Below are 26,008 nucleotides of genomic sequence, written 5' to 3'. Positions count from 1 at the left end.
ACGTCCAATCTCCACTCATTGTCCGACTCGCTGTTGTTCGTCCGCTGCCTTCTCTTCATCTGAAACATCTGGGTCGAACATGTGAGGCTCCAGACACAAATATTCTTCCTCTGATACATCAGAATGGTCTCCTGGTAGGAATCGCTCGGTTGAAGTCGAAATTTTGCTTTCAGATTTCTCGTTTTGGCTATCGCATATAGTGCAGGAGGCCGCCATGAACGCTCCCGTTCTGACGTCACGACTTCCGGGTTGGAGGGCGCTTGAAAAGTGATCAGAATCTTTTCCGATTTTCTCTTAAATGTGAAAAAAAAAAAACGGTGGTATATTTATTTGTTCATATTTTGCTATTTATATATACGTAAGGTTAAGTCAAACTGACGGACGCTTCATAACCGGTTTAATTCGCTTTTTTTTCTAATTCTATGATTAATGGGAAGTAAGCCTAAGGGCGACGCTAGAGGGCGCCCCCAACACATTTGTCGCCCTAGGCAATTGCCTATCTCGCCTATAGCAATCGCCGGCCCTGGTTGTTCTTTCTTTTCTATTCATTAAAAAATCTCAGAAAGCAGCCTGCATTTCAGCCTCCATGAGTCCAGAGGCGTAGCCAGAAAATGTTTATGAGGGTGGCCAGAGAATAACCAATGTACACCGAGGGGTGGCTGAAAGCAGATAGGCACCAAAACCTCACGATAAATCTAACCCATCCATAACAAACATCAATATTTTCTAAATAAAGAAAAACGATGCTTTCCTGCTGCCTTTGCTAACAAATAGACTAATATATTCAAACATCCATCATTTCTAGATAAAAGGTATAGTGGATAAAATTCTTTCAGGTTTGAGTTTTGGGCAAACATCTTTTCCATTACTTACCTATGTTTATCAGTAATCATTCTAGATAAAATTGATATTTACAAGTACTAATATCTACATGAATCGATTAATAGGTTTTTATTAAAATAGTTATTTACCTTTGCTTTCACTGAAGACTCCTAAATGACTTGCAAAGACACATCATTTTCTCTTTACCCCATATAACACAAAATCAATTTCTGCTTAAATTCAGTACTTTATCATCTTTAATGTTAGTATATTGATGTGCATAATTAACCACAGTGTTTTTGTTATCAACGGTTTTGAATATTCCACTTGAGAGTATTACTGTTACCAACATCTGTATTAGAGGGAAATAAATGGAAGGGGTGGCCACAGGGGTGGCAAATGATTGGCTATTTCCACCCCTGGCCCCATAGATATCCATAATAAAGGCTAGATGTCTTACGGCGGAGTCTCAAACGGCATCACCGGCGGCCATCTTACCTCAGGCAGGCTTTCTGTTGTGCTCTGTGGTACCTAATGTAAGGTGAGTGATCAGCACGAACACAAATACTCTTATCTCACTGAATTCTTGACGGATTTACAAACAGTTTGGTTTCTTACAAACATTATGAACGTGGCTATAATTCTAGATGCTTGAACATGTCGAAACTGCAGATTTTCTTGTCGAAAAATGACTTAATCGTGCAGCATAGTTGTGCATCACGTCTACTTGCGCAAGTTATCAAGGCTGAGACTATTAGTCAATTATATAGGTTTTACTGACACCAATAACGATTGTATGACAATTAATCTTTGGTGTAAATTACAATATTTATGGATGTGGTTGTAGTTATTAGTTGGCTAATAACAATAATCTGAGTGTTGTTGTATTTTCATTATTAGCCTAACGTTAGCTGGCTAATAACAAGAAGCTGCAAAGTGAGACCTAACGTTAGTAAGTTAGCAGCTAACGTTACAGTTTAGCTAGCTGCTAACGTTAACCAGCAACTTTACATCAGTGGAAGAGGCAGAATTTAACATGATTTCCAATCGATTTGGTCTGTCAACACATCTTACATTATGTTACAGGAATTTGCTGGGTTTATTAAAAGGAAGATGCCAGACTTTTGTGATGAGATAATAGTATTACAAGATTGTTGTTGACTCAAAGCTTTTATAAGTTTGTATTAGTTTCATTTGGACAACTTAAAGATGGTGTTGTGCCAAACATTTTCAACTTTCCAGCTCATCTTCAAAGGGCATGTGTATCATTGAAATTTAATCACATATTGATATACCAATCTTATACACCGTGAATTGTTGTTGGTCACTTTTGTTTTTGTTTCTGCAGGTTATATAATGTGTAAGCAGGAGGAGAAGATCTTCCATCCCCGTTTGCTGACATTCCTGCAATAGTACATGACCACAGCTACCTTTCTGTCCACTTTGATGGCCTTGTGGACAACGGTCTCTTGTACATTACACAGAAGCTCAATAAAACCTTCCTTTTCAAAGGGCATTAGCCAAGCTATGTTTTTTTGGTCATTTTTTAAATCTCTGTCTTCCATGTGTATACCATCACAGTAGTGTAGGTGGGGATTTCAACATGCTACATCTATATATACTTGTGAAGGGGACTATTGTACCAATTTTAATAGCAAATAAATGTCACTATTATAATGGTTTAAAAATAGGAACTTTTGTGTAATTACCCCTGATATATAATCCGAATAGTCTACATGAAACTTCAAAGTGTTACCTTTAATTTGAAACCTGGATTATGCTGCTACACCAAGAGGTTGCCACACAATAAGCCTTTTCTGTCAGTATTCCATATTTTATTATAACAATAATATTCATATTATAAAAGTATGTAAATATAAATAAATTAGGACTGTGAAATAATTAATCACACCCAAATAAAAGTGTTTATTTTTATATATATATATATATATATATATATATATATATATATATATATATATAGATATAGATATATATAGATATATATAGATATATATATATACATACATATTTATATATATATATAAATATGTATATATACATATTTATATATATATATATATATATATATATATATATATATATATACATACATATTTATATATATATATACATACATATTTATATATATAGGTATCTATATCTATATAGATATCTATAGATATATCTATATATCATGTTGCCATTCAGTACACTGAGTTTTAATAGCATATATTGATTTAACATAAATACCTTGTGCATGTGTATATTTATTGCACCTGTATGTTCTATTCAATGGTCTTTTCATATGAAATACCATGCTTATAATTATTCATAAGTGTGCAGTATCATAACTACATGTCTGACTTTTGTTTAACAAACCAAACAATTAGACAATTCAGGAAGTTATGGTTATTTCAGTACATGCGCCTTTAAAACACAATGTTACGAATGAACGAGCTGCCTGTGGCAAGATGGCCGCCACGTGCGGACGTCGACCCCCATTGGCCAGCAGCACGGACGAGACATCTAGCCTTTATTATGGATATCTATGCCTGGCCCCCCATCTACCATCTAGCTCCGCCCCTGCATGACTCCCCCCCCCTTTTTTTTTCCAATTCTGAGTTAAGGTTTAATATTGGTTTTTCACTCATGAAATCCCAAAGTTACTCTGGGTCCAGGCAACATCATTTCCAAGTCTTAGATAATACGTTTTACAACAAGAATAACTTCTACAAGTATAATTTCTAAAAGATTTTTATGCAAAAAAGATTTGTTACATTTTTCTGTGGCATAGTTATCACATTGGACATTAAAAAACAAATAATGTGCCATATTTGTCACAATAAAATAAATGCTAATACTCCACTTAATCAGTTTAGCTGACTCAATTATATATAATCAATATGATTCCTATCTTCCATGTTTTAGAATATTTAAACTAATTTGAGAATTCAACAATCAAAATTTGAAACTTTTTTATCTTTTTTTTTATTATTTTGTAAAATGGACAAAAATAAAAATTACAAAAGGGTCCCACATTCTAATGAGATCTAGACCCACTGGAGTACTAATATGTATGTATGTATGGATGGATGGATGGATGGATGGATAGATGGATGGATCGATGGATGGTAATAAGTGAAATGTAAACATTGCCTGCATCTGTGCTCGTTTGATTGTGAATATAACTGAACTTATGTAAACTGAACTTTACAGATGAATATAGAAATGTGCTTTTTAAAGCGTAGTGTCTTGTCCACTACTTTCCCTTAATATTTAACAAATTTCACTTCCAGTAGATTTTCTCCTTTGACATAATTTCAGTTGGATTGTTTCCTTTTTAGAAAAAGAACATGTTGAAAGATTTATTAAAATTCAGTCAAGTTTTCCCCGTCCAGTCTTACTTTTCTTTTCCATTTTACACAGGGTTGTCTCTCCTTTTTGCTGGATTGTTTGTCTGTTTTTATTGAATAATTTAATCCTAAAAAGTAAGTCCTCTCCGTCTACCTGTCCTCATTACAAAATAACTGCTTATCAGAAGCATTATAAATAAAGCTGCAAAAACCTATTCATCAAATATGCATAGAAATATAAATAAAATAAAAAAAAATGTTTTAAATAATTGTTACTGCAATAACCTACATAATGAATGTAAACTATCAGCTGGAGGGTTAACCCTTTAAATAATCATGTCTGAAATTAGTTAAAGCTTCATTTAATTAATAAGCATCCTAAATTTCAAGAAATGATTAACTAGATGAGAATTTAAAATATTATATCATGAAACAGCTCTGCAGCTGAAATTATTGTTGATATATATTTTTGTATATCTGAGCAAATTACCTCTCTGATTACCTTTTTCACCCCAAAACATCCAAAATATAAAACTTCCAGAAAAGAGGCATCAGAACCACACAGATGTTTTTTGCCAGATAAACAAGACCTTGTTTTAAAAGCAGGCCTTTTTGTTGTGTAGCTGCTGTCAGAATTGCCTAAGTATCGTTTGAAAATGCTGCATCTGAAGAAAAAACAGGAAAAAAAGCACTTTCCGTCAGTGTAGATCAAAAAAAAAAAGGGAGACCACTGACAGATTTCTTTTCTCATTACGCAGCACTTGGACTGAGCCAAAGGGAAAGCATCACTTTGGTATTTTACAGCTCCTGTAAGCATCCCTTATCTCCACAGGAAAGCAGAATCGCAGACAAGAACAGCTAAAAGAAAGCTGATGGTAAGACAAAAAAAAAACAACAACACAATTTTACTGACCTTTTTTATCTGATGAAAATGGTCACAGGATTTATGTATGTTGTCTGTTTAGATTTAAATCAGAAATTTTTATATTTTTTAAAGTTAAGTTGTTTTTTCTTTTTTTTGTGAATTTCTTAATTCCCTTCAAATCATTTTGCCTAAATAGAAACATCACTCAATAGTTTGAACAATAACAGTGCCAGTTGATGTTAGTATACACTAATCAAATCCTGATTCAGAAATCTTTTAAACAGAACCTGTCTGAGAACATGAAGTAGGCCAAACACAAAGTTTATAAAGAAATCTATGTTTCTGGAAAGGGTTTACAAAAGCTTATTTTAAGGGATCTAAGTGAATTTAAAAGAACACTGAACTGCATCTGAAGCACAGTTAGGCCTGTAAGGTCAGTTCCTGATTCAGCAATAAAAATGCCTCTACTGGGGAGCTCCAAAACCAAAATACCTGCTGAAGGAAACATTCCTAGAAAACTTCTTGATGATCTTATCTGCATACATATATACTATACATATGAATAAAAATATCCATCTATATAAATATCCATGTAAACACCCTGTGTATTAATGCTGGATAATTATCCTACTATATAAAAAAAAAAATACTTTTTGTTGAACCTCTAGTTTTTCAACACAATCATTTATGGAATAACTTCAGTATTTTGTATTCAGGTCTAGATTTCCATGCATGCATCCTTTTGTTTTCTATAGCACACAGGATAGTTTAATCTTTCTTTTAGAAAACTGCAATGTTTTATCTTTATTCTCAATCAGAACACTAATGGATGCTAATGTTTAAAAAAAAATGCAACAGAAGAGTGTGTCTGGATTTAGTTAGGAGGTATGCTTTTAGAAGATTGCCTCGTACAGTAATATAATTTCAGACTTAAAGTGAATTGCTTTCATAAAACGAACATAATGAATCTCTTGTCACAATCCGACATGACTCAGCAGTTTGTTATAGCAGTATAGAATATCTACAACAGGCAGGCCTACTTATTTTTAACCTATTTTTCTGCCGTCTTCTTTGATGGATAGTTATTAAAAGTTTTTTCCATTTTCTAGATTAATATTGATTAATGAGCAGCATGAGACGTCTAAATTTCCTAATTTTTTTCTCACCAAACTGTGTGTTTTTGAAAACTCCTATCCCTTTGCAATTCCCTGAAGCTGTGTGAGAGAGATTAGCTAAGTTTTTCTTCTTCACAGAGTTTAGTTTTACCCACAAGCCCCAGGGTGGGAGATTACTTGGGAAATTAACTTTTTTCTTTTTTTGTAAAGTTTCCCAGTTTCCCTCTGCCAACGAAGGCTTTGATGTTGGAGTTCACTGATAACACAAATCCAATTTCCTCTTATCTCATTTCCCAATTTTCTCTTATCATTGTTTGCATCTAGAGATCCCCTGTTACCAGAGTGTCTCCTTCTCACCATTTCTCCTCCACCTTACTTCCTGTTTATTGCATTCTGTGTGAGTAAACAACACAGACCATCATATTGCAGTAACCTAACATGAAAAAATATTTCCCCTCCTACAGACTCTTCTTGTTTCTGCTGTTTTTCTACTCTTACATATTTCATATCCAGACCAATTTAAATACAAAAGACCTTTTTTTAAAATAATAAATCATTTCATAGGGGCAATTCTAACACCCAAACCAACCAGCACCTCTCAGGAAAAGCAACTACCAGCTAAAACCAATAACTGGTTCTTACTGGAAATTATTGTTTTCATTTCTGTGGAGACATTTTGGTCGCTCTCATTGTTTTTATCAATATAAGATGGGATAATCTATTTTTGTTTTTTTGTTCAGCAGACAGAAGTTCTTTCACCAAAGATATTTCCTGTCTCTTATCTCTATCTATATGGATTTTCTGAGTTTTCTTCATGCATACATTTTTTCTCTAGGTGACTGTCCATAATGTCAGGTTAACTGGAGTAGCTTTGTTTATCGATGACCAATGGAGATAGACTTAGCCCCCCTGTAAGGGTATACTGTAGACATTGAATATGAAAAAATTTAAGGGTTAAAAAAATCAACAAAAAAACAGAAATAATCAATAAAGCAAAATTACTTTCTACAACACTGTAAAAAACATCTAAAAAAAACATTATATCATGTGAGAAACAAGCATTCATGTACAGTATGCATTGTGTTTGCTTGCTTGTGCCAGTTTCTTTGTCCCAGACCCATATAGGATCCTGGATGAGAGTTGACATCATGGAAATCTTTGCCAAACGGCTGGTTGTTATGGCAACGCAGCATCTCTACTCAGTGCGAAGGCTTTAACCATCCTTGTCAGCTTGTGTTCGTGTCCAGAACAAAGGACTGAGCAAATCATTCAACAACGACAAAAAAATGAAAAAAAAAAATGGAGCATGGAAACGTGAAAGAGCTCTGAATCCGTCACAATTATTTTATACAAAGAGGAAAAAGCTTTAAGGATGATATTTAAACACAAACATACACAGAGAAATATCGGAAAAATGTACTGGGTCTGTGTAATGGTTCTACCCCAGAAGCGCATCTTTAAATCCCATTATAGCCCCTCCCCAACCCCCCCAACAATATTTGAAAGATCCAACTCCCACAGCCAAGACAGTTGGTTTGGGAATGGATCGGTAAAGCCCTCAAATCTCTTTTTTACGACTCATTACCAGTTTCTGCTGCACATTATTGTCACCACTTCAGAGCCTCTGCAAGAGGCATCACCAACCAAGACTGCTTCAGGGAAGAGGATGTGTGAACAGGCTGTGGCAATCATCTTATTTGCCTTGCACACTTTCCTGTAATATTTTAATTTCCTTCTTCACTTTATCTCCCTATCTCACTTGGTTTTCAGTCCATTATTGTGTTTGTGTCTCAGCAAACATAAGTAGAAATCGGATTTTTCCATTTCCTCTCTGCCAGGTGGACTAAAAGATGATATGGGGTCTCATTCAAGGTTTTGACATTTCACACCATAAAATTCAAGCACAGCTGTAAATAAACAAGGGAGAGAAAAAGAATCCCAGGGCTGTAAGTGTGGGTTGAAGAAGCACAAACAGTATTGATTGCGGAGGAAAGGATCAGAGTCATCCTGTCACTCTGAAAGGCCGAGCTCCCTGCAGGGGAACCTGGCTTCTTCCTCTGCTGTTCCTCAAATCTCGCTGACAGACGCAAAACAGAGATAAAGACATGAAGAGTTTTTTGGAGGAAGAAAAATGAAGAAATGGTGAAGATACTGGAGGTGGAGCAGAAAAAAAAAACAAAAAGCAGACAAAAGATAATACGACTGTCTCTAGGAATGCCTAGAGGAGGAGAGGCTAATCTACAGCCTGACAGAATAATGTGACCTGGGGTGAAGTACACACACACACACACACACGCACACACACACACACACACACACACACACACACACATATATATATATATATATATATATATATATATATATATATATATATATATATATATATATATATATATTTGTAAAAGTATATGTATGTATGTATGTATGTATGTATGTATGTATGTATGTATAGATAGATAGATAGATAGATAGATAGATAGATAGATAGATAGATAGATAGATAGATAGATAGATAGATAGATAGATAGATAGATAGATAGATAGATAGATAGATAGATAGATAGATAGAAGTGCAGTTTTTCTACGTTTGTACACCACAAACGTAGAAAAAAGAGCTCTATAGCTCAGTTTATTAGAATATCTCCAAAAGAGTTTTTTTTTTTTTGCTTCAGTTAAAGATCAAAAGCTGAAGCTGAGAAATTAAAATTTACAGGGTAGTATATGTGTGTGTATATATTTATATGTATATATAAAATTTATTTTTGATAAATAATTGTGGGATACAGCTGATGATATGTTTAAATTTGGTTTCTCTGAATGTCTTCTCTAAGAGACATTAGGATGAGATTAATCATGCAGAGTTATTATGCTATAGCCGACACAATAAAGAGCTGTTCACTAAATACACAAGGTGTAAATTGCTTACAGTAGTTTACGCGAGGTTGTTAATAGAGAGTTGAGTGGAAGGAAAATATGTGGTAGAAGAAGGAGCACAAACAACAGATGCAACCTACCTTCCATCAAAGAGTACCAACGTTCTACAAAAGCGGGTATAAAATACAGGCTGGACACAGATCGTTATTTTGGGAGGACAAAGCAATCCAGAATTTGAATGCAACAAAAAAAGTTTGCTTTTGCAGAATTACATAACTACAATATCCACTGAAATGATTAAAAAAGTTAGAGCCATGATCTAAGTGTAGGTGGAAGCAGGAGCCCTGAAGCTCCAGCTGAGTAATCACTGAGTCACTGCAGGTGAAATATTATATCCTTGAAATATACTCATATGAGCAGACTGATGCCCATAACCCAGTGAAACAAAGATGCCAGAGTCATAACGGATTATTGTGTTTGGTTTTCCCTCGGAGCTACTGAGTCATAATGAAATCTTTATTAAAGACTTTTATAAAATGTTATATTTTATACCATATCATCAAATTATATATAAAAAAAAAACTTATTGGATTTAGGGTATTTATCAGATATTAGTAAAATTCTTAAGCATTTGATTAGATCCTCATCCTTATCGGTTTGGCTTTAGATTGTCAAATATTTCATCATCAGGAAGTCGTTTTCCCTTCTCAAGGAAGGAGGTAAAAAAAGACACACATACACTAAATTAAATGTTTAAATGCTGCTGCTGAATTTTCGATACAATGTCTATGGATGAACTCCCTGTAGTAATGTTGTTTTATGTTTTTAAATAAACACAATTCCTGAATACATTTTTCTTTGTGTCTTGACTGAATAAAGGATTATTTATTTGGTTGTGAATCTGAGAACAGAAATAGGAAAAAAAATAAAGCAATATTGCCCCCTACTGACACTAAAACAAACATCCAAAATAATGAACATAAACATCTTTTAGGCTAAAAAAACAAACATAATACAGACTTTCAATTAAAGTTATTATTTCTAATTAATTAAAGTTTTACAACTTAAAATGTATATTTAATCATTTAATGAGACATTAGTTATGTAATTGCTCATTTCATAATGAGCAATTGCAAATTACAGAAATAGTTTCATGTCATAATTTTTTACCTTGTTATACATCTTTTGTAGTTATGACTTAATTTGATCCTCTAAATTGTCTCACCACCCTCAGTTGATTATCTTTAGGAATCCCTGGTTTAGCTCACTTTGTAAAACGTTTCAATTAGAAATTTGCATTAAGAATATTTGCCTTTTTATGAAAACATATTATCAAAAAAACATTTAGAATACAAAACTCATCTTATATTTGATTATTTCTGTTTTTGCAATCAAAAATAGTAAACTGAAAAATATATATTTAATGTTATAAAAAAAACACACACACATTGTAAGCATTTAAACTTATCTTAAATTTAACAATTTATTTTTTAAATGAAAGTAACTTTGACTTGTACAGACAAGCAAAGATGAGAAAATATAATAATTTTTTTTTATGTTTGGTTTGCAGCTTCAAAAAGACAAATATTAATTAGTACATTTCACAAGATGTTTAAAAATTAAAGTTATTGCTAGATAACATATGGCGATCGTGAAAATATACTTTAAAAACTGTTTTATGGGGGAAAAGCTGTAATTTATTTCCAAGTTTATTTGCAGCGCCCTCTTGTGGTGATGGTGAGTATGTCTGTACAGTCTCCATGGAGGAAGCCAGCGCGGTGGAGCAGGTGTAGCAATGGGAATCTGCCAGCTAAGTAAATCAAGACCGGAAATTGAAAGTGGATATTTTCACAATAAAAGAACCACTGCTCAAAAAAGACTTGGAATTCCTTTAAAAAAGAAATGACCTGCAGAGTTAGACAGTGATATGTTTTCTATCACACAGTAAGGAAATTAATTCAATTGTTTTGTAATGTAGTTGTAAATATTTTTAGTAATATACAATAAACAAATGTATACAAGTAATTTAATTCCAACTCAATAAACCTTTCTTTTCAGACATGTGAATAATTGCAGAAAGAGCAGCAAAAGCTTAAGATTTACAAATGGAGTAAAAATATTTATTTAATAAAATCCTTTTTGACATAAGATTTATTTAGATATTCTAGTTTTGTGATGTCTGTTTTACTGCATCTAAAGCACTGTGAATTTTCTTGATAGAAGGATTGCGAACATAGTTTTCTAAATTTTCAACTGAGATATATTGTTAAAAAAAAGTTTTCTCTTTAATCTTTATTTGTAGAGTAAAAGTCACATGGTGCACCAATACACAGACTTGAAAATAATGTGATAGTTAGACATTTGTTCCTTGCTCTTGATTTTGTTTCTTTAAGTAAACGGAAGTTATGGGGGATTTTTTTCTCAAAAAACACATTTTTGTCAAAATAAAAAAATATATTTATTTTAACTATTTATTTATTTATTTATTTATTTATTTATTTATTTATTTATTTATTTATTTATTTATTTATTTATTTATTTATTTATTTATTTATTTATTTATTTATTTGCGTTTGAAACAACAAATTTTGAAAAACCTGTACCGGAAGTGAGCTCAGCCAGCTTCCTAACTTCATCAGCGGTGAGCTGTCAGCAGTGTGACCGTTACTGATTGCCGCACACCGGCTGCTGCTGCCAGCGAGCGGGACTCGCTCCTGTTTGTCATGTCTAGAAACTGGAAGATAATTTTTGTATGAAGACATTTTTTTCTTTTTTTTTTTATTAGAGTGATGCTGAGAGACATGATTGTGGAAGAAGAATTTGAAATTAAGGAGGAGGAACCTTGGTACGACAAGCAGGACCTTGAACATGGTACATTTCCTTTCTTTGTTAAGGAGCCCCTAAAGATTTTAAATATCTGTCTGCCCTTTTTCCTGACTATTAAACTGAAATCTAAATGCATTTTAACATTTTGATAGATAAACAGGAAGAAAATAATTTTAATTTAGCATTTCTGCTGTTAATAAAATAATAATAAATGGGATATTAAATATTTAAGAAAGTTTCATTACTTTTTTCATAAAGCATGCAACAGATTTACAGATTTTCTTTTAACATAGTTATTATGGTGGATGCAGAAAAAGGCAGGAGTCAGCAGATTGTTCCAATATGCGGCAAAGTGGGGGAATCCACAAAAGCTCTAAGAAGATTTTCTCCTTTTATATCTTAGATGTTTTAATCTTTAATCTTTCACAGCAGTAATGGGCCTTTTTTACACTGTTATTACTACTAAAGGAAAAAAAATCAATGAAGGCTATTTAATTTGAATTAATCTTGAAATTATGAGGGGGGTCCCTTTGTTTTGTCCTCTAACAGTGCCCCCTTGAAGGAGATTTTACTCCCTCCAGAACTTTATATATTATATGTTAAATATGTGTTAAAATTATATTTTTAGAAAATGATTCTGATGGCTATAGCAACAGTACTGTATGTAACAAAAGTCTTTCCCTGTTTTTCTTTTTTTGTCATAGAATTATCATATTCAATATATTTTTGCAAATTTTCTGGAAATTTCCCCCCATAAATGTAAACTTAAAAGCCTTTCTGTATCATTATTCAATTTATTTTCCTTTATTTCATACATGCAAGTGTTTTTATTTATTTACTTAATTTTAATAGAATTTCCAAGGCTGGAAGTATATAAAAAAAAAAAAAAAAAAAAAAAAATCAGTTCTGATCAACTTCTATTTTTTGGTAAAATATTTGTGTAAATACAGTAATTTGCTTCATCTACACCTTGAGCACAAATAATATGTAATTTATAGATTGAAAAATGACACCTCTTATGGAGGACCAACTCTGCCATATTTAAAAATAAATACATAAATAAATAAATTCTCAATAAATAGATAAGCATACAATTAATTGCCCTCAAAACTACAATAAACAAATAAATGTACGTAGAAATTAAATTATGCAGCGAGACATAAATGTATGAATCTCTTTTAAATTGTTTCTTTTCTATTCAGCTTTGTAAAAGTTGCAAATCTTAAATTAAAAAAGGCTATAGGGACAAAGACAGGACAGAATACTTTATTCTAGTTACTAGTTAAAATCTGAATTTTCTTTAAATGTGGAAAATAAAAAAAGCAGGTTTTTGGACTTCTGCCAACAAAAGCACAAAACCTTCCTAAAGCAGCTTGTTAAAGGGCCAAACGCTAGAATTAGCGGCATTAACCATGAACGACTAAAGCCGTCCGGTTCCTGCTCACGGCTCCGTCTCTCCTGCAGACCTACAGCTGGCCGCTGAGCTGGGGAAGTCTCTCCTGGAGAGGAACCGGGAGCTGGAGCAGGGGCTGCAGCAGATGTACACCACCAACCAGGAGCAACTGCAGGAGATCGAGGTAGAGAGGAAGGATTGGATGTCTGTGTAATGGCTGGCTGATTTATCATGCTATAAGACATTGTACATGCTTTAGAAAACCTTTTCATCTTGAATCAGCTCTAAATTAATTCATCGTTACTAAAAGTTACCTGGACTTTAATTAGATTTATCTAAACCAATCAGCCTTGGCGTCTTCAGACCAAATGCAATCTCTTAAGAGCCAAGCATTGTGTCTCTGAGTTGTTGCCGACCAACGAAGTACCCATAAATATTCTTTTAATGCTCCTTTTGTCATCCAAATGTTGTGTTTTGAGAAAGCATTTAAAATCCTTCCATTTTGACATTTTATTACATTACAACCAGAACTTCAGCTTCATTGTATATGTAAATTTGATGTGATAGACCAACATAAATATACTGTTTTACATAAAAGAGTTCTTATAAATTTGATGGTAATGTGAAGAGTGAAAAAGCCAAAGGACTGTCAGACCCGTGCAGGTAGTTATACATATTTATTTATAGAGCCGCACAATAAACACATTCATTATCATATGAATAACTCAGAGAACTGCTTGAGCAGTGATGGTAATGATGTTCATTGGTGAATTAAATACTTCACATTAACTCATCATGCACTTAGCCTTTCTTTGGCCCTGTTTGAATAATCATACCACAATCAATCAATACATTTTAAAGGATTATTGTGTAAGGATGACTGTCCTGGTGGGGGGTATTTCTATCAAATGAACATTAAACCCACATGTGAAGGGAAGTTTCTAAAAGTTGGTATTTACTGTGACAAAAAGCTGATGTTCACCACGGCTTTGAAAGCAACTAAGGCAATTCTGTACCAATAAGATTGGTATAAGTTTACTGGATCTACTGTTATGCTTTCTATGGTTACAAACTACTCTGTCTAATTAAACTGAGTGGAAAAAGTTAGCTTTAGGCTAATTATGGCAATGCAGTTAACTTACTCATTAAGGAGCAACATGGTAACTTCAGTATCAATTTTAAAAATGTTCTCGTTTATTAGCTCCTGATTTCTCTGGTTTAGTTTTCTTTTAAAGTCGTAGGGAAGTCATATTTAAATTTTTAATTATTCTGGCTTAAACATGTATATAAATATATTCTTTATCAGACCATATTGTCCCAAAAGTTAGAACGTTTCTATTTAAAAGAAAAATCCTTTCTTAAAATCTGTGGTGGTTTTTTCATTATTTTATGCAGGCCAGTTAGTTATACGTAAGCTTGTACACCTAAATTCGGCCAATCATATATCAACAGTCATCTGTCAATCACATTTTTTCGGTCATAGCATCTAGATTCATATGTTGTAGCTAATATACGCAATGGTTTAAATAAGACTCATTTACTTTACCATTGAGTTGCGTCCCAGGGATGGATATCTGTGTCTTCGGGAGGCATAGAGCTAACAGAACTGGCAGCGTTGCGAGCCAAGGGTTCAAACATGTACGGCTGTAAGCCTTCTACACCAAACCAAGCTTCTGCCGCCCTGGCATCCTCTTCAACAACAACTTCGTCCCCACTCTCCTCCTCTAAATAAAAAAATGTACGACACAAAACTCTCATCCTCTTGCATGTTTCCCCTGTCAATAGCGTTCCTTGACAGTGTCATTGCTAAGTGCTACTTGGTCCCAATGTAATTTCCCATTGGGAGCCTACTAGCTCTAAGTTGCTAACTGGTTAGCAAGATGCTTCAGAGACACCGGCCACAACCAAACTTGCTTGCGAACCTTTCGCCACAACAATTCCGCCCCCTTGATAATTGACTAATCAAATTCACTTTATTGCTTTGTGTAAAGTCCGGCACCGCTCGGGAGAATTTGGAACTGCAACCGTTTGAACGGCCGCTTCCCTATGACTTTAAGTTGTCTTCTTTTTGTCTTCTTGTGGATGGAAAAACACTTTCTTGAGCTGCTGCTTCATATACAAGGTCCTTCATTGTGCTGCAGTTGTGCGGACTTTCAGTTGTTGGCTTAGCATCTCCAAATAATCTTCACTGCCACTTCTCAACCACACTGAACTACCAGCAAGGGATAAGGCATTGTTATTCCGTGTATTAGTACTATTTTACCTCTTGCCGGCCTCTGTATTTTCAAGATGTCGGACTGTCATGGTGCTTCGCAAATTGGTTATCTGCTTTGTGCATAAACTAATATAACATTCTTTGCTTACAAGGTTTGCATTAACTGTGATGGCATTCTTAGCATGACTGCAAACCTTGAATGAAGCTGAATGATGAGTTTTAAACATACCAGTTTCCAACCCTTGGAGATTTATAAAGTGAAAATAGACAGCTGACATCGGCTTAGAAGAAACTGACCTGGCAGATAAAAGAACACCTAGTCAGACATGCTTAGCACCTTCCATTCACACCTTAAAGGCCACTGGGCTCTGTGTTTTTATTTGTGCAAAGCTATCCAAAAATAGCTGCTGCGTTCTCCCATTTTTGTCTTGTTATTATTTTTCACTGACGCCCATAACATGCAATAGAAATATTGGGTTAAAAGGGACTTTTTGCTCTGCTAGTTTTAGCTTCCAGGTTATTTTCTCTTACAAAGCACTGGTAATGCATGGGGTTATACAGTAGGCTAGAAACTGCATCTTTATCATGAGATGTCTTTGAATTTTACCTGTGGATTTGATTTCCTTATTCTGTCTCCACATCTGTTGTGTTCCTCATCTCACCGCTTTGACAATGTCTGTACTATAACTATTTAGTATAATTTTTGAAGTTTGTCATCAAAAACCCTTATTCTTGGTCCTGTTAAAGTGATTATTGAGTAGTTTATGGCTCCTAACTCACCTGAAATATCGTTAGAATTAATCTGTTTCCTCTTCCCCTAACTTAGCATAAACCTCTCTCCTTTTTCAGTACCTAACCAAACAGGTGGACCTCCTCCGGCAGGTCAACGACCAGCATGCCAAGGTTTACGAACAGCTTGACGTTTCAGCTCGAGAGCTGGAGCAAAGCAACCAGAAACTGGTTTCAGACAATCGGGCAGCCCAGTTGAAGATCAATGGGTAGGAGACCTTATTAAAAAGGAAAAACGGCAGCTTTTAATGCAAAAAACTTTTCTTCTCATCAATGTCCTGTGATTTGCTTTGCCTGGACAGGCTAATGGAGACAGTGGAGCTGCTGCAGACACAGGTGGAGGAGCTGCAGCGTCACGTGGAAGAACTAAAACTAACTTCACGTCAGTCTCAGAGGTCTCCGTTTGGAGAAAAATGGTCGCCTCTCAGCAGTCAGAGTGTGTCCTGTCTGCAGGATCTGCAAAGCACACACAGGTGATTATACTTTTTTTTCCTGTTATAACAGATAATAAACATCAGACTATAGGAGTTTCTGGTATCTTTGATTTTCTTAAATATTGTGAATTTCTTAACCTATTTTATAAAACACATATCTAAATTTTATTTTGAGAAACAGTTCTGTGGAGAAGCATGAAATTATTTCACTGCCAATGATTCAGACTTTCTTTTGAATTGATCTTAAATAATCTTTCTGAGGTATGGAAGTAAATCTGTGTCGCTGGGATTTGAATAAAAAATGCCACTGAAATTTAAATGTATGATTGTACTTACTGTTTCAGTGTTAAAATATATTCAGAACACATTTTTGACCTAAAAAGAAGTTCATTGTCATTATTTCTACAGAGTTGAAATTTCATTTTTTATTATCTCTTCAAGCTAAAATTCACATTACTATTTCAAAGTGATTACATTTTCAATACTTATTTTTCAGTTTAATTTTTCAGTGTTAAACAAATTTGCATATCAAAAATTCAACATTTCAAAATTCAAATTCAATATTTTCAGCCTCCTGAGATTCAACTGGCTCTATTTCACTGTCTTAAATTCAGCGTCTAAATTCAGTGTAAAAAGGGAAGGGTTACTTCAGGTCACAGACACTAGCAATGGATTGTGGTGTCCAACACCCAGCCAATCCCGTTACGGTTTCTTAGTCACGTGACATGACGCTTGTGGCGCTCATACAGAAGGAAAACCAGCATCACGGAGCGGGTCATGCAAGCTAACGCTAACTCAACTACAGAAAAATGAAAGTAATAAATTCACCGTTGAGTTAGCGTTAGCTTGCATGACCAGCATCACGAAGCTGGTCATGCAAAAATGATCAATATCTTCTGACGAAAATATACAGCACTTGCTTTTTTATCAATGAATTTAATTTTGATAACTGGATAAAATATTGCTATATAATATCGTACCGTGATCCAAGTATTGTGACACGTAATGTATCCCAACATGCATGCCAAGGCACATTCCTAGCTGTTATGTAGACATTTACTTTTTTCATGAATATTTTATTTAGAATATTTTAGAATTAAACATGTTTACAAAAAATATATAGAGATTTGGATGTAGCATAGAGATGGACACCCTTAAGGCCAATATTAAACCAAGTTGTTTTTAGTTTTAGTTACTCTTAAAGCTAGCAAGACAACAGGGTTTGATGCTTCTTCTGTGGTCCTTAGCTGCACAGAGTCTAGTTGAGCCTTTTAAAATGTTACTAGCTTCTTTGTCGCTGATCCAGAAGCTCTTTGTAAGCTCTGCCAAGGGATGGGTAAATACTCCCTCCCTCCATGTCCACTAATCCTGCTCCTATTGGGCTTACAGCAGTGAGCAGTGTGTTCACGCTGTGGCCACTTCCTGCAGTGGGACAGGTTCATTCGCTCACTCTAGGCCCTGTTGAGTGTAATCCTTTTGATGGGGATTGTTGAAAATATATCCAGCTCAGACGCATCGGAATCTCCCCGATAAGGAGACGGCCGCGTCTGGAGTCAGAGTGCAGTGTGGCGGAGGAGGCTGGAAGGAAGGAGGTCAAAGTCTGAGCTGGACCGCACGGACAGGATAATAACCCACTCAAGCTGATTGATTTTAATCTAATCACTTCGCTTCTTTGATTAGAAACGCGTTTTATGTTTGTTTCTTCCTCCATCAATATTAAACATAAAACACACAAGATATAAAAAAATGTTTTTGCATTTTCCTAATATTGGCTAAATACACAAGTTTGTTTGTTTCAGTGTTGCACAATATCAACACTAAACTGGTTTCATGATCTTTGACCCTTTAACACTGTGTGTGCATTTCCTCTCACCTTTCACTTTGTTTTCCGCCTTCTGAATCAGAGATTAGAACGAACACATGCTTATATCATTGTGGACACAAATAGTAGATGAGACTGCTTCTGTTAAAGATAGAGCTGCAACATTTCTCAAGATAGTTAGCCTGTAAATATTGCCTGAAATATAAGAGTCTACCGCAAAGATGGTCAGCAGCTGCAGCTGTGGTAACTTTCTAAAGCCTCCTTGTCTGCGTCGGCCTGTGCTGATATCTGTTGTTTTTCTAACTTTGGGGACCAGGTGGTCAGACTATGTTAAAGAACCATTTAATAAAAATTAATTTTTTTCATTAATATAATTTAAGATAGCTCTATGAGGATTATTTCAAAACCTTTGCTGAATTTGTAAATCAGGTTGAGAATGCAAAACATGTGACACAATAGCAGGGATTCAAACAAGAGCTGAGTCCAATTCCTCTAACCATGCGCTGCAAGCTGGATTGTCTGGATCCATCTTGAAAGTCTCCCGCTAATACGTCCGTCACTGAACCACCAATAGGTTGGACCAATGACATGCCAGCAGTGTTTGTTGGGGCTGGACATGTGCGAATGATGACAGTCAGAAGGGCCTTAATGGGAAATAATAAAAATGGCTAAGCTTGAGGCCTCACCTGTCGATACAACAATTGACTTTGTTTTAGATAAAATAGTGACAATTTCTATTTTTAAAAACGATCATAAAGAAGCACTTTGTGCATTTGTAGATGGGAAAGATTTCTGTGCTTTTATTCTGACAGGATTTGGAGAAAGTTTGATTTATCAGTTTACAAATCGTCACGATTCGCTGCTACGATTGGCTTAAAGCGTATTATGGAAGGCGGGTACTAGCTGGCATGTCACCCAATCAGCTCAAAGTATTGTACTAAAAGTCCCTCCTTTTCACAGACAGACTGAACAGCAGCCATCCCAGATTGATAACGTAGAACTCACCTCAGTTCTACAAATATCAATCTGGCTGCTGCCAGGTTGTAGAAGTCCACCATTATCTCCAAAGTCTTGAGCCATAGGCTTTTCTGACTGTACCTGTAGACCAGATGATCCACCTCCTGTTTTTATGCAGCCCTTTCTGGATCAGACCGTTGACCAGGGCGTCATTTACAAACCTCATGAGTTTTATGTCATGGTTGTACCTGAATGTATTGAAAGTACATTTTGATTAAGGTTTGCATAGTTATCTTTAGTAAATCTTGCTTAGAGGTTTGACCTTAACTCTGCAGGTATGACGCTGATGTGGAAGAACATCCTGACGACCTTGAAGCACCAGCCACGTTGTGGCACGAAGAGGCGCATGCTGCACTGCAGCAGTCCCTCCACACCCTTCAGACTCAGTTTGCTACCGAGCGTGCTCGGCGTGAGGAGGCGGAGACTGAGGCGGAGCTTCTCGCCAGAGAAAATGCAGTTCTGGAGCAACAGCTGGCAAGAATGGAGGGTTGCCAGGTAGGAGACATCCATTACCTGCTGCTTGTAGTATTACCTCTATTTTTTATTGAATCATAACCTGCATGGTTGTTTGATTTATTTTTAAGATTAGGGATTATGGAAGCAGAATTACGTTCAATAAAAAACAGAACTTTGTACGATTCTGCTGGTAGACTTTGAAACAACAATTTATGCAGCCAAACCTACAAAGTGGCTGTTACACTCACACTGACACAATCACTCACACTGTTACATTAAGATTTTACATACTGGCACAATTTTAGCATAAATCTGACATTGGAAGAGGTAAATGCAGCCGCCCATGGTCTTGAATTTGAGGAAATCGGTTCTGGAAAGTGCTTGAATTAGATGTTAACCGAGATTCGGGAACCCTGATTGAAGACATTGTACTTCTTTTTCTCTAACAGGCCAGAGTTTCTGAGCTTGAACAAGAGGCAGAAGAACTTCGTCAGCTCTGGAAATCACAGTCCTTGTCACGGTCAGCCAGGTCGGACGTCATCCATGGCCTTCTGCCGCACCCCCTGTTGCTCAATCCGGAGGAGGAGGGCGAAGGTCTGCAGGCTCCCGTTAAAAGTCCATCTGTTCTGAAGCGCTGGGCCAGCGAGCGTCTGATGAAGGCCACTCAGGGACCAGACTCTCCAAACAGGATCTATGATCACGAATGCTCCTGCGTTCGCCGACCAGAAGTGGTGAAGTATCGCGGAATCTCTCTTCTTAACGAGGTCGACGCCCAATACAGTGCCTTGCAGGTGAAGTACGAGGAGCTGCTGCGCCGCTTTGGGAATCAGGAGGAGCTGCAGGAGCTGATGCTCAGTGAATCTTCCTCTCACCCAGCAGAGACGGAGGACATCGAGGATGACTTTCACCAACCAGAGTATAAGGAACTTTTTAGGGAAATCTTTTCTCGCATCCAGAAAACCAAAGATCTGATTGAAAACAGGGGGAGGAGCCCCTGTTGCTGAACGGCCACCATCTTTGGATTAGTTTCTTCTGTAAGAGGACCAGCTGAGGGATTAGATGTTGACTTAGAAAAACAATAAACTGTCTTTGTGAAGACTTGTTTTCCAAGTCGATGACTGCAACCAAAGCAAGCCTAGAGATAAAGGGGTAGTTCAGAAAGGACAGGGCTCAATACGACCAGCTGATGTTAAAAAAGTGGCTCCTTTTGCACAGAAACACCGTGCCTAAGCCTCTGTCTCCAATGAACAATCACTCTACCTCAAAACTGGGATCAACATGTGGGAGCCTTTCTGAAAAAAATCTGTCCTCTTCCAAAAAAAAAGGGAAAAACAAGGTGCACCTATTAGGCTTTGCTTGACCAAGATTTTAGGTTTCTCTGACCTGCTGATTCTGTTTTGATTTCTTTGTCCTCATGTAGCCGGTTGATGTGTTTATAGATAGAAAATGGAAGTTTAGTTGTAATGCTTTTGATGAGCAGAAAAATGTATTCAGATTTTCTTCACTATCTCATCTTGAGATCTGAGCTGATATTCTGGTACCAAGTAAATTTCAGAAATTAACTATTAACTAGTTCTGGTACTTGGTGGGATCCCAGAAAGCATCAAAGTTATGTCCTGGAAAGTTATCTCAAAGTTATACCTAAATATATTGAATGAAATGAACTCTGGTTGAAATATCTATAAATCTGGAAAGTTTCTACCTGGTTCATTGGACATATCACAGGAGCTGCAGCAGGTTTACTTTAACAGCAGTCACAAAACTAAAGTTTCCTGAGAGAATCCAATGAAAACATTTGGCTTATAAACATTTAACTTATTTAACTTGTAATGTAGCACGTTGCTTGCCTGTAGTTTGCCTGCTGCCTTTAATGCAACAACAGGCAGTTTAGAAATTAGCATTAGCAAGGATTCATGTGACCATGGCTTCTATGAATGAATTGGTGAACAAATAGGTAAATGTATTTGGTTGTGTGACATGAAAAAGCTTCATGAAGGAATGAGTGAAGCTTGTCTTCACTGAACTGAAAGACTGAGCATCAAAACAGCATCTTTGGGGGCTACTTTGTTGGCTTGTTTGTATAAATGCAATCAGCTGTTTTAAGATGGTCCTCACTACTGTGCACTATATAATGTGTTTTCAACTCTTATGAGCCATAAATAATAAATTAATCAATTGTAGAGTGTTGGTGTTTTTTGTTGTTTTAGCTTATTTGACCGTGGATCATAGATATACGCTGATTTTAATATATTTAGTGCAATCAACTGTGTAACAAGGCCATCTAATTGTTAAATAGAGTACTTTTTTGTGTAGTTTAATGTAATTGCTCTGAGGTTTGGTTACAGAACAAACAGAAAAATACAAAACCAAGGAACATACGTTAGTAGGTCACATCGCACAAAGCTAATTTCAGTCCATAATCCGGTAATGAAAGATCAGGTAGAAAGAAAGCTCTTTTTCAGAGGAAAACTGGTAGCAGTGAACCTCACAAATCTGGACTTTAAAAAAAAAATCATTAAAAATCCATTAATGACAAAAAGCTATGAGTGTATCCTGTCTAATTTCTACTGCTAGTAATGTAGGAAACGCTGGCGGAGCTGTGGTCAAATAAAGCTAAAATGCAAAGAAGTGAATATTGAAAATTTTATTATTTGCACTTCTGTTTTATAATTTTTGCCAGATAAAATCCCAATTATATACACTGAAGGTTGCTCCAAATGATAAAATGTGCAAAAGTTTAAGGTGTGTCAATAATAAATGTTAATATAGCTAATAATATAGCAAACTGTTGAGCTTCCTGTTAATTTCATTTTCATGGACAGCCAGGACTCCCCTAATCAAGGATTATCCCTTCAGATATGATCCATTGACTGGAAACTGGTCTATGGACTGTCGGACCGCCATGCAGCATTGTTTCCAGTAGCCTTGGAGAACGAGTCATCCGATTCCAAATCTGCCTGTGCTTACAAACAACCTGCTGGGTTAACTCCTCTCTGAGCAGTAAAGAGCTTAGATTTAAATGTAATCTGTTGCATAACCTGGACAGCTCCAGGCCAACAAATCCTGAAGATCCAGCTTGGCTCAAACCTAAACCAGGACTGAGGTTCTACTTGGAAGGGTCAGACCACCCAGCTGTAGCATGCTGGTGTCAGGTGGCTGGGACTGGAACTTGAAAAGACGACCGTTAATGTCGTTATTCTGGGAGAGAAAGCTGATAGTTGCACTTTAAGCTGCAAGTGAGGAATCCCCTCTTTAGGCGCTCTTAGGTTGTTCAGTTTGAAAGCGGATAGCAGAGGTTCACGGAATCTTTTTCTCAAGACAAAAGATTGTAATCTCAGCACTTTGAACTTTAAAGCGGAGCCCTTCATGTTTCACTTTAAAATTCCAAGTTAAATCAGGCCATTAAAATTATTAAAGAAATTTGATCTGCTTTTAATTCATTTGCTGAACTTGCATATCTGCTTTCTTGTGTTACACGTTCTTCTAGGTGACTGTGGTCTTTGTAACAGCTTCAATGGTTTGCTCCTTCCTGTTGCTCTACTAGAAGATTGTGCAGCTTTTCTGCTTTCCACATCCTGCAGCAGTTCTTTTTAAACCTACCCGTTATTTCTCAGCAGAGATTAAATCCATCTTAGTCAGAGTACATGTCTCAAACTTTATTTAATTAACTTAAGAGAAATAATCCACACTCTTGTTCATTGCATGCAGCTAAGTTTACTTTTCACTACACGTAGGTTTTAAAACAGAGCGAGAATGGCAAAGTTACAGCTGCAGGACTCCTGAGGTACAGCTCCGCTCACCCTCTGCAGCTTTAAATGGACTATTCTTTGGCAGCTCTTTGTAAATTAGGTCAAATTGTGCAAAATTTCCTCTATGCATTTGTTTTATAGTCTTTAATTTAAGTTTGAACTTTGACTGGTCCCTGTTACCAATCAATTCTGCTTTTTTCAACTCGTTCTATTGTGGATTCTTTCTGCTTGGCATCTTTCTCCAGCTGGAACTTCTGCCACATTCTCAGGTCTTTCCGATGGAGGAAGCGTTCCAGATTTGCATTTATGACAAAAAACTTTACTTTTGATCCCATCTGACCAGGGGACATCTTTAAACAATCATTTCTGAGTTTCTTACATGACTCAGACCAAACTGTAACATAGACTTTTGTTATGAAGGGAGAACCTTAGTCTTCTTTGAAACCCAGTGACCCTAAAACAACAGCGCCATTTGCTGGATATTACAGCCTCTTACTTTAGAAGCGAACTTTGATTGTTTTATAAATTCTAAATATTAAAGTAGGTTCCGCTGTGACTAATCATCACACTTTATGCATTTTTATACAAATAGAAAACCCTCTATCCCATTTCTTCCACTTTACAATTATAATCTTTGTGTAGGAGAGTCATGTACTGTATAGTCTTGTAAGGCAGCCGAAAGTCATATTTAAGGAAGAATAGAGTCACTACGCCTTGAATCAAGGAGCAATAAAAAGTAGTCCTCAAACATTAGCCCTACTTGCAAGCGTGGAAAAATATTTGCTACTGTTGTGCCGAGTAGCTGTGGGATAATGTCAGATTTAAATCAGAAAAATGGAGGATTAGCAAAGAAAAACTTTATGAACATGTTCTGGTATTTGAAAGAGTAATATTTAAAAAAATATATATATATTACAGGAAATCTTAAAATATTACTTATAAAATCTTTCTTTTACTGCCTCAAATCTGCTTCTATTGAACACATAAATGTTTGAAGTGGGTTTTCAGCAACTTCAGTTAAATGTTGCATTGTTTCCCATTTAGTTAATTCCAAGACTGCAAAAACTGATCCATATGAATCAATTTGATTTCAAGCACAACAAATAAAATAAAGTTTTTAAAATTCATTTTAAATATACTTTTTTGTTTTGCTCGAATGGCTAATTATCCTACTTCCCAGGGGTCCGTTTCAAGCAGGTTTACTGAAAATAAGTTTTCTTAACCTGAAATCAAGGAGTTTTTCCTTTTCACAAAGAGTTTACTCTGTTACCATAGAAACATTCTCCTCAAAGCTAACCTGGTTTTCTTCAGTAAACTCACCGTCTTCTGTCTGTCCTCTTAGAGTCAATCACATTTTTATTTTAATTCCCTGATTTAGTCAGGAGGTTTTTGTCATAGTTTTGTACACATGATAAAAATAAAAACTCTCACTAGGTCCATTACACATTGTATGTGAATCCAATTAAAGAAGGATTGGCATTAATTCACTGAGAATGAAGTATTTATTGGGAGAGGATTCCTAGACATCTTATTGGACAGGATATGAGATTTATTTGGTTTTGGTTTGTTTAATATGAGCGACATGCGGCTCATTTTATTAACAACACACAAAGAACTACTAGCCTGCTGAAATTATTTTCAGATTACACATATTAATTCCAGGATTAGAATTCCATCAATTATAACCTACTAGGCCTGCTAGTAGGTAGGAGGCACAATCTGAAGCCCTTCTATGAGACTGATAACTGCTAATTAAAACTATTTATTGGGAAAACATCCAAATGGACTGAGTGAACCTAAATCAGAGTTGATTAAATTAACAGCAGCTTTTATGAAACTGAAAACTCATGAGGATTTGAGTCAGTTTGTTAAAGCTGCTTTGTGAAATGGACCAATGCTCAAATACTGAGATGAACTATTTACTTGTCCAGGGTTGAGTCTGCATCTTGCCTCAATGACTGAGACGGTTTGCACCAAGGAGTTATAAAGGGTGGACAGATGGATATTTAACCAACAGCTGTTAAGTGTTTTGTTGTTATTTAAAGATGCAAGGAGAGCACGATCTGCAGATTTTTAAAAAGTGCAGAGATTACACGTCTTCTCCTCAGACAACAGACTAAACAGGTTTAGCAGTTTCAAGGAGAAAGACATTTTCCAAAATGAATTTCTACGGTAAACGTTGGCGGCAGCAAACCAAGACGTTTTGGATTATTTCAAGCATTTAAACTTATAGTAATACTTTTCAAATGTCATGTTCCAGTTCTGAGACTGT

The 26,008-nt window shown here is 35.7% G+C and overlaps 1 protein-coding gene across 1 annotated transcript; it reads left to right on the top strand.

Annotated features, from left to right (window-relative positions):
* Positions 1-11,685: 11,685 nt before the first annotated feature.
* LOC119793616 (cerebellar degeneration-related protein 2-like) lies at positions 11,686-22,167 on the top strand. The gene is made up of 6 exons (XM_038300823.1): positions 11,686-11,906; positions 13,326-13,438; positions 16,319-16,467; positions 16,561-16,731; positions 19,807-20,026; positions 20,437-22,167. Exons 1-6 carry the CDS (start codon positions 11,825-11,827, stop codon positions 20,989-20,991), a joined length of 1,290 nt encoding a protein of 429 aa, XP_038156751.1. The 5' UTR covers positions 11,686-11,824; the 3' UTR covers positions 20,992-22,167.
* The last annotated feature ends 3,841 nt before the right edge of the window (positions 22,168-26,008 follow it).

This window comes from Cyprinodon tularosa, unplaced genomic scaffold (genome assembly GCF_016077235.1).
Source record: "Cyprinodon tularosa strain WSP-4 unplaced genomic scaffold, ASM1607723v1 ctg457, whole genome shotgun sequence".
Taxonomy (NCBI): Eukaryota; Metazoa; Chordata; class Actinopteri; order Cyprinodontiformes; family Cyprinodontidae; genus Cyprinodon; species Cyprinodon tularosa.
The sequence above is the reverse complement of the archived record's forward strand: the minus strand, read 5'-3'. Positions and strand labels throughout refer to the sequence as shown.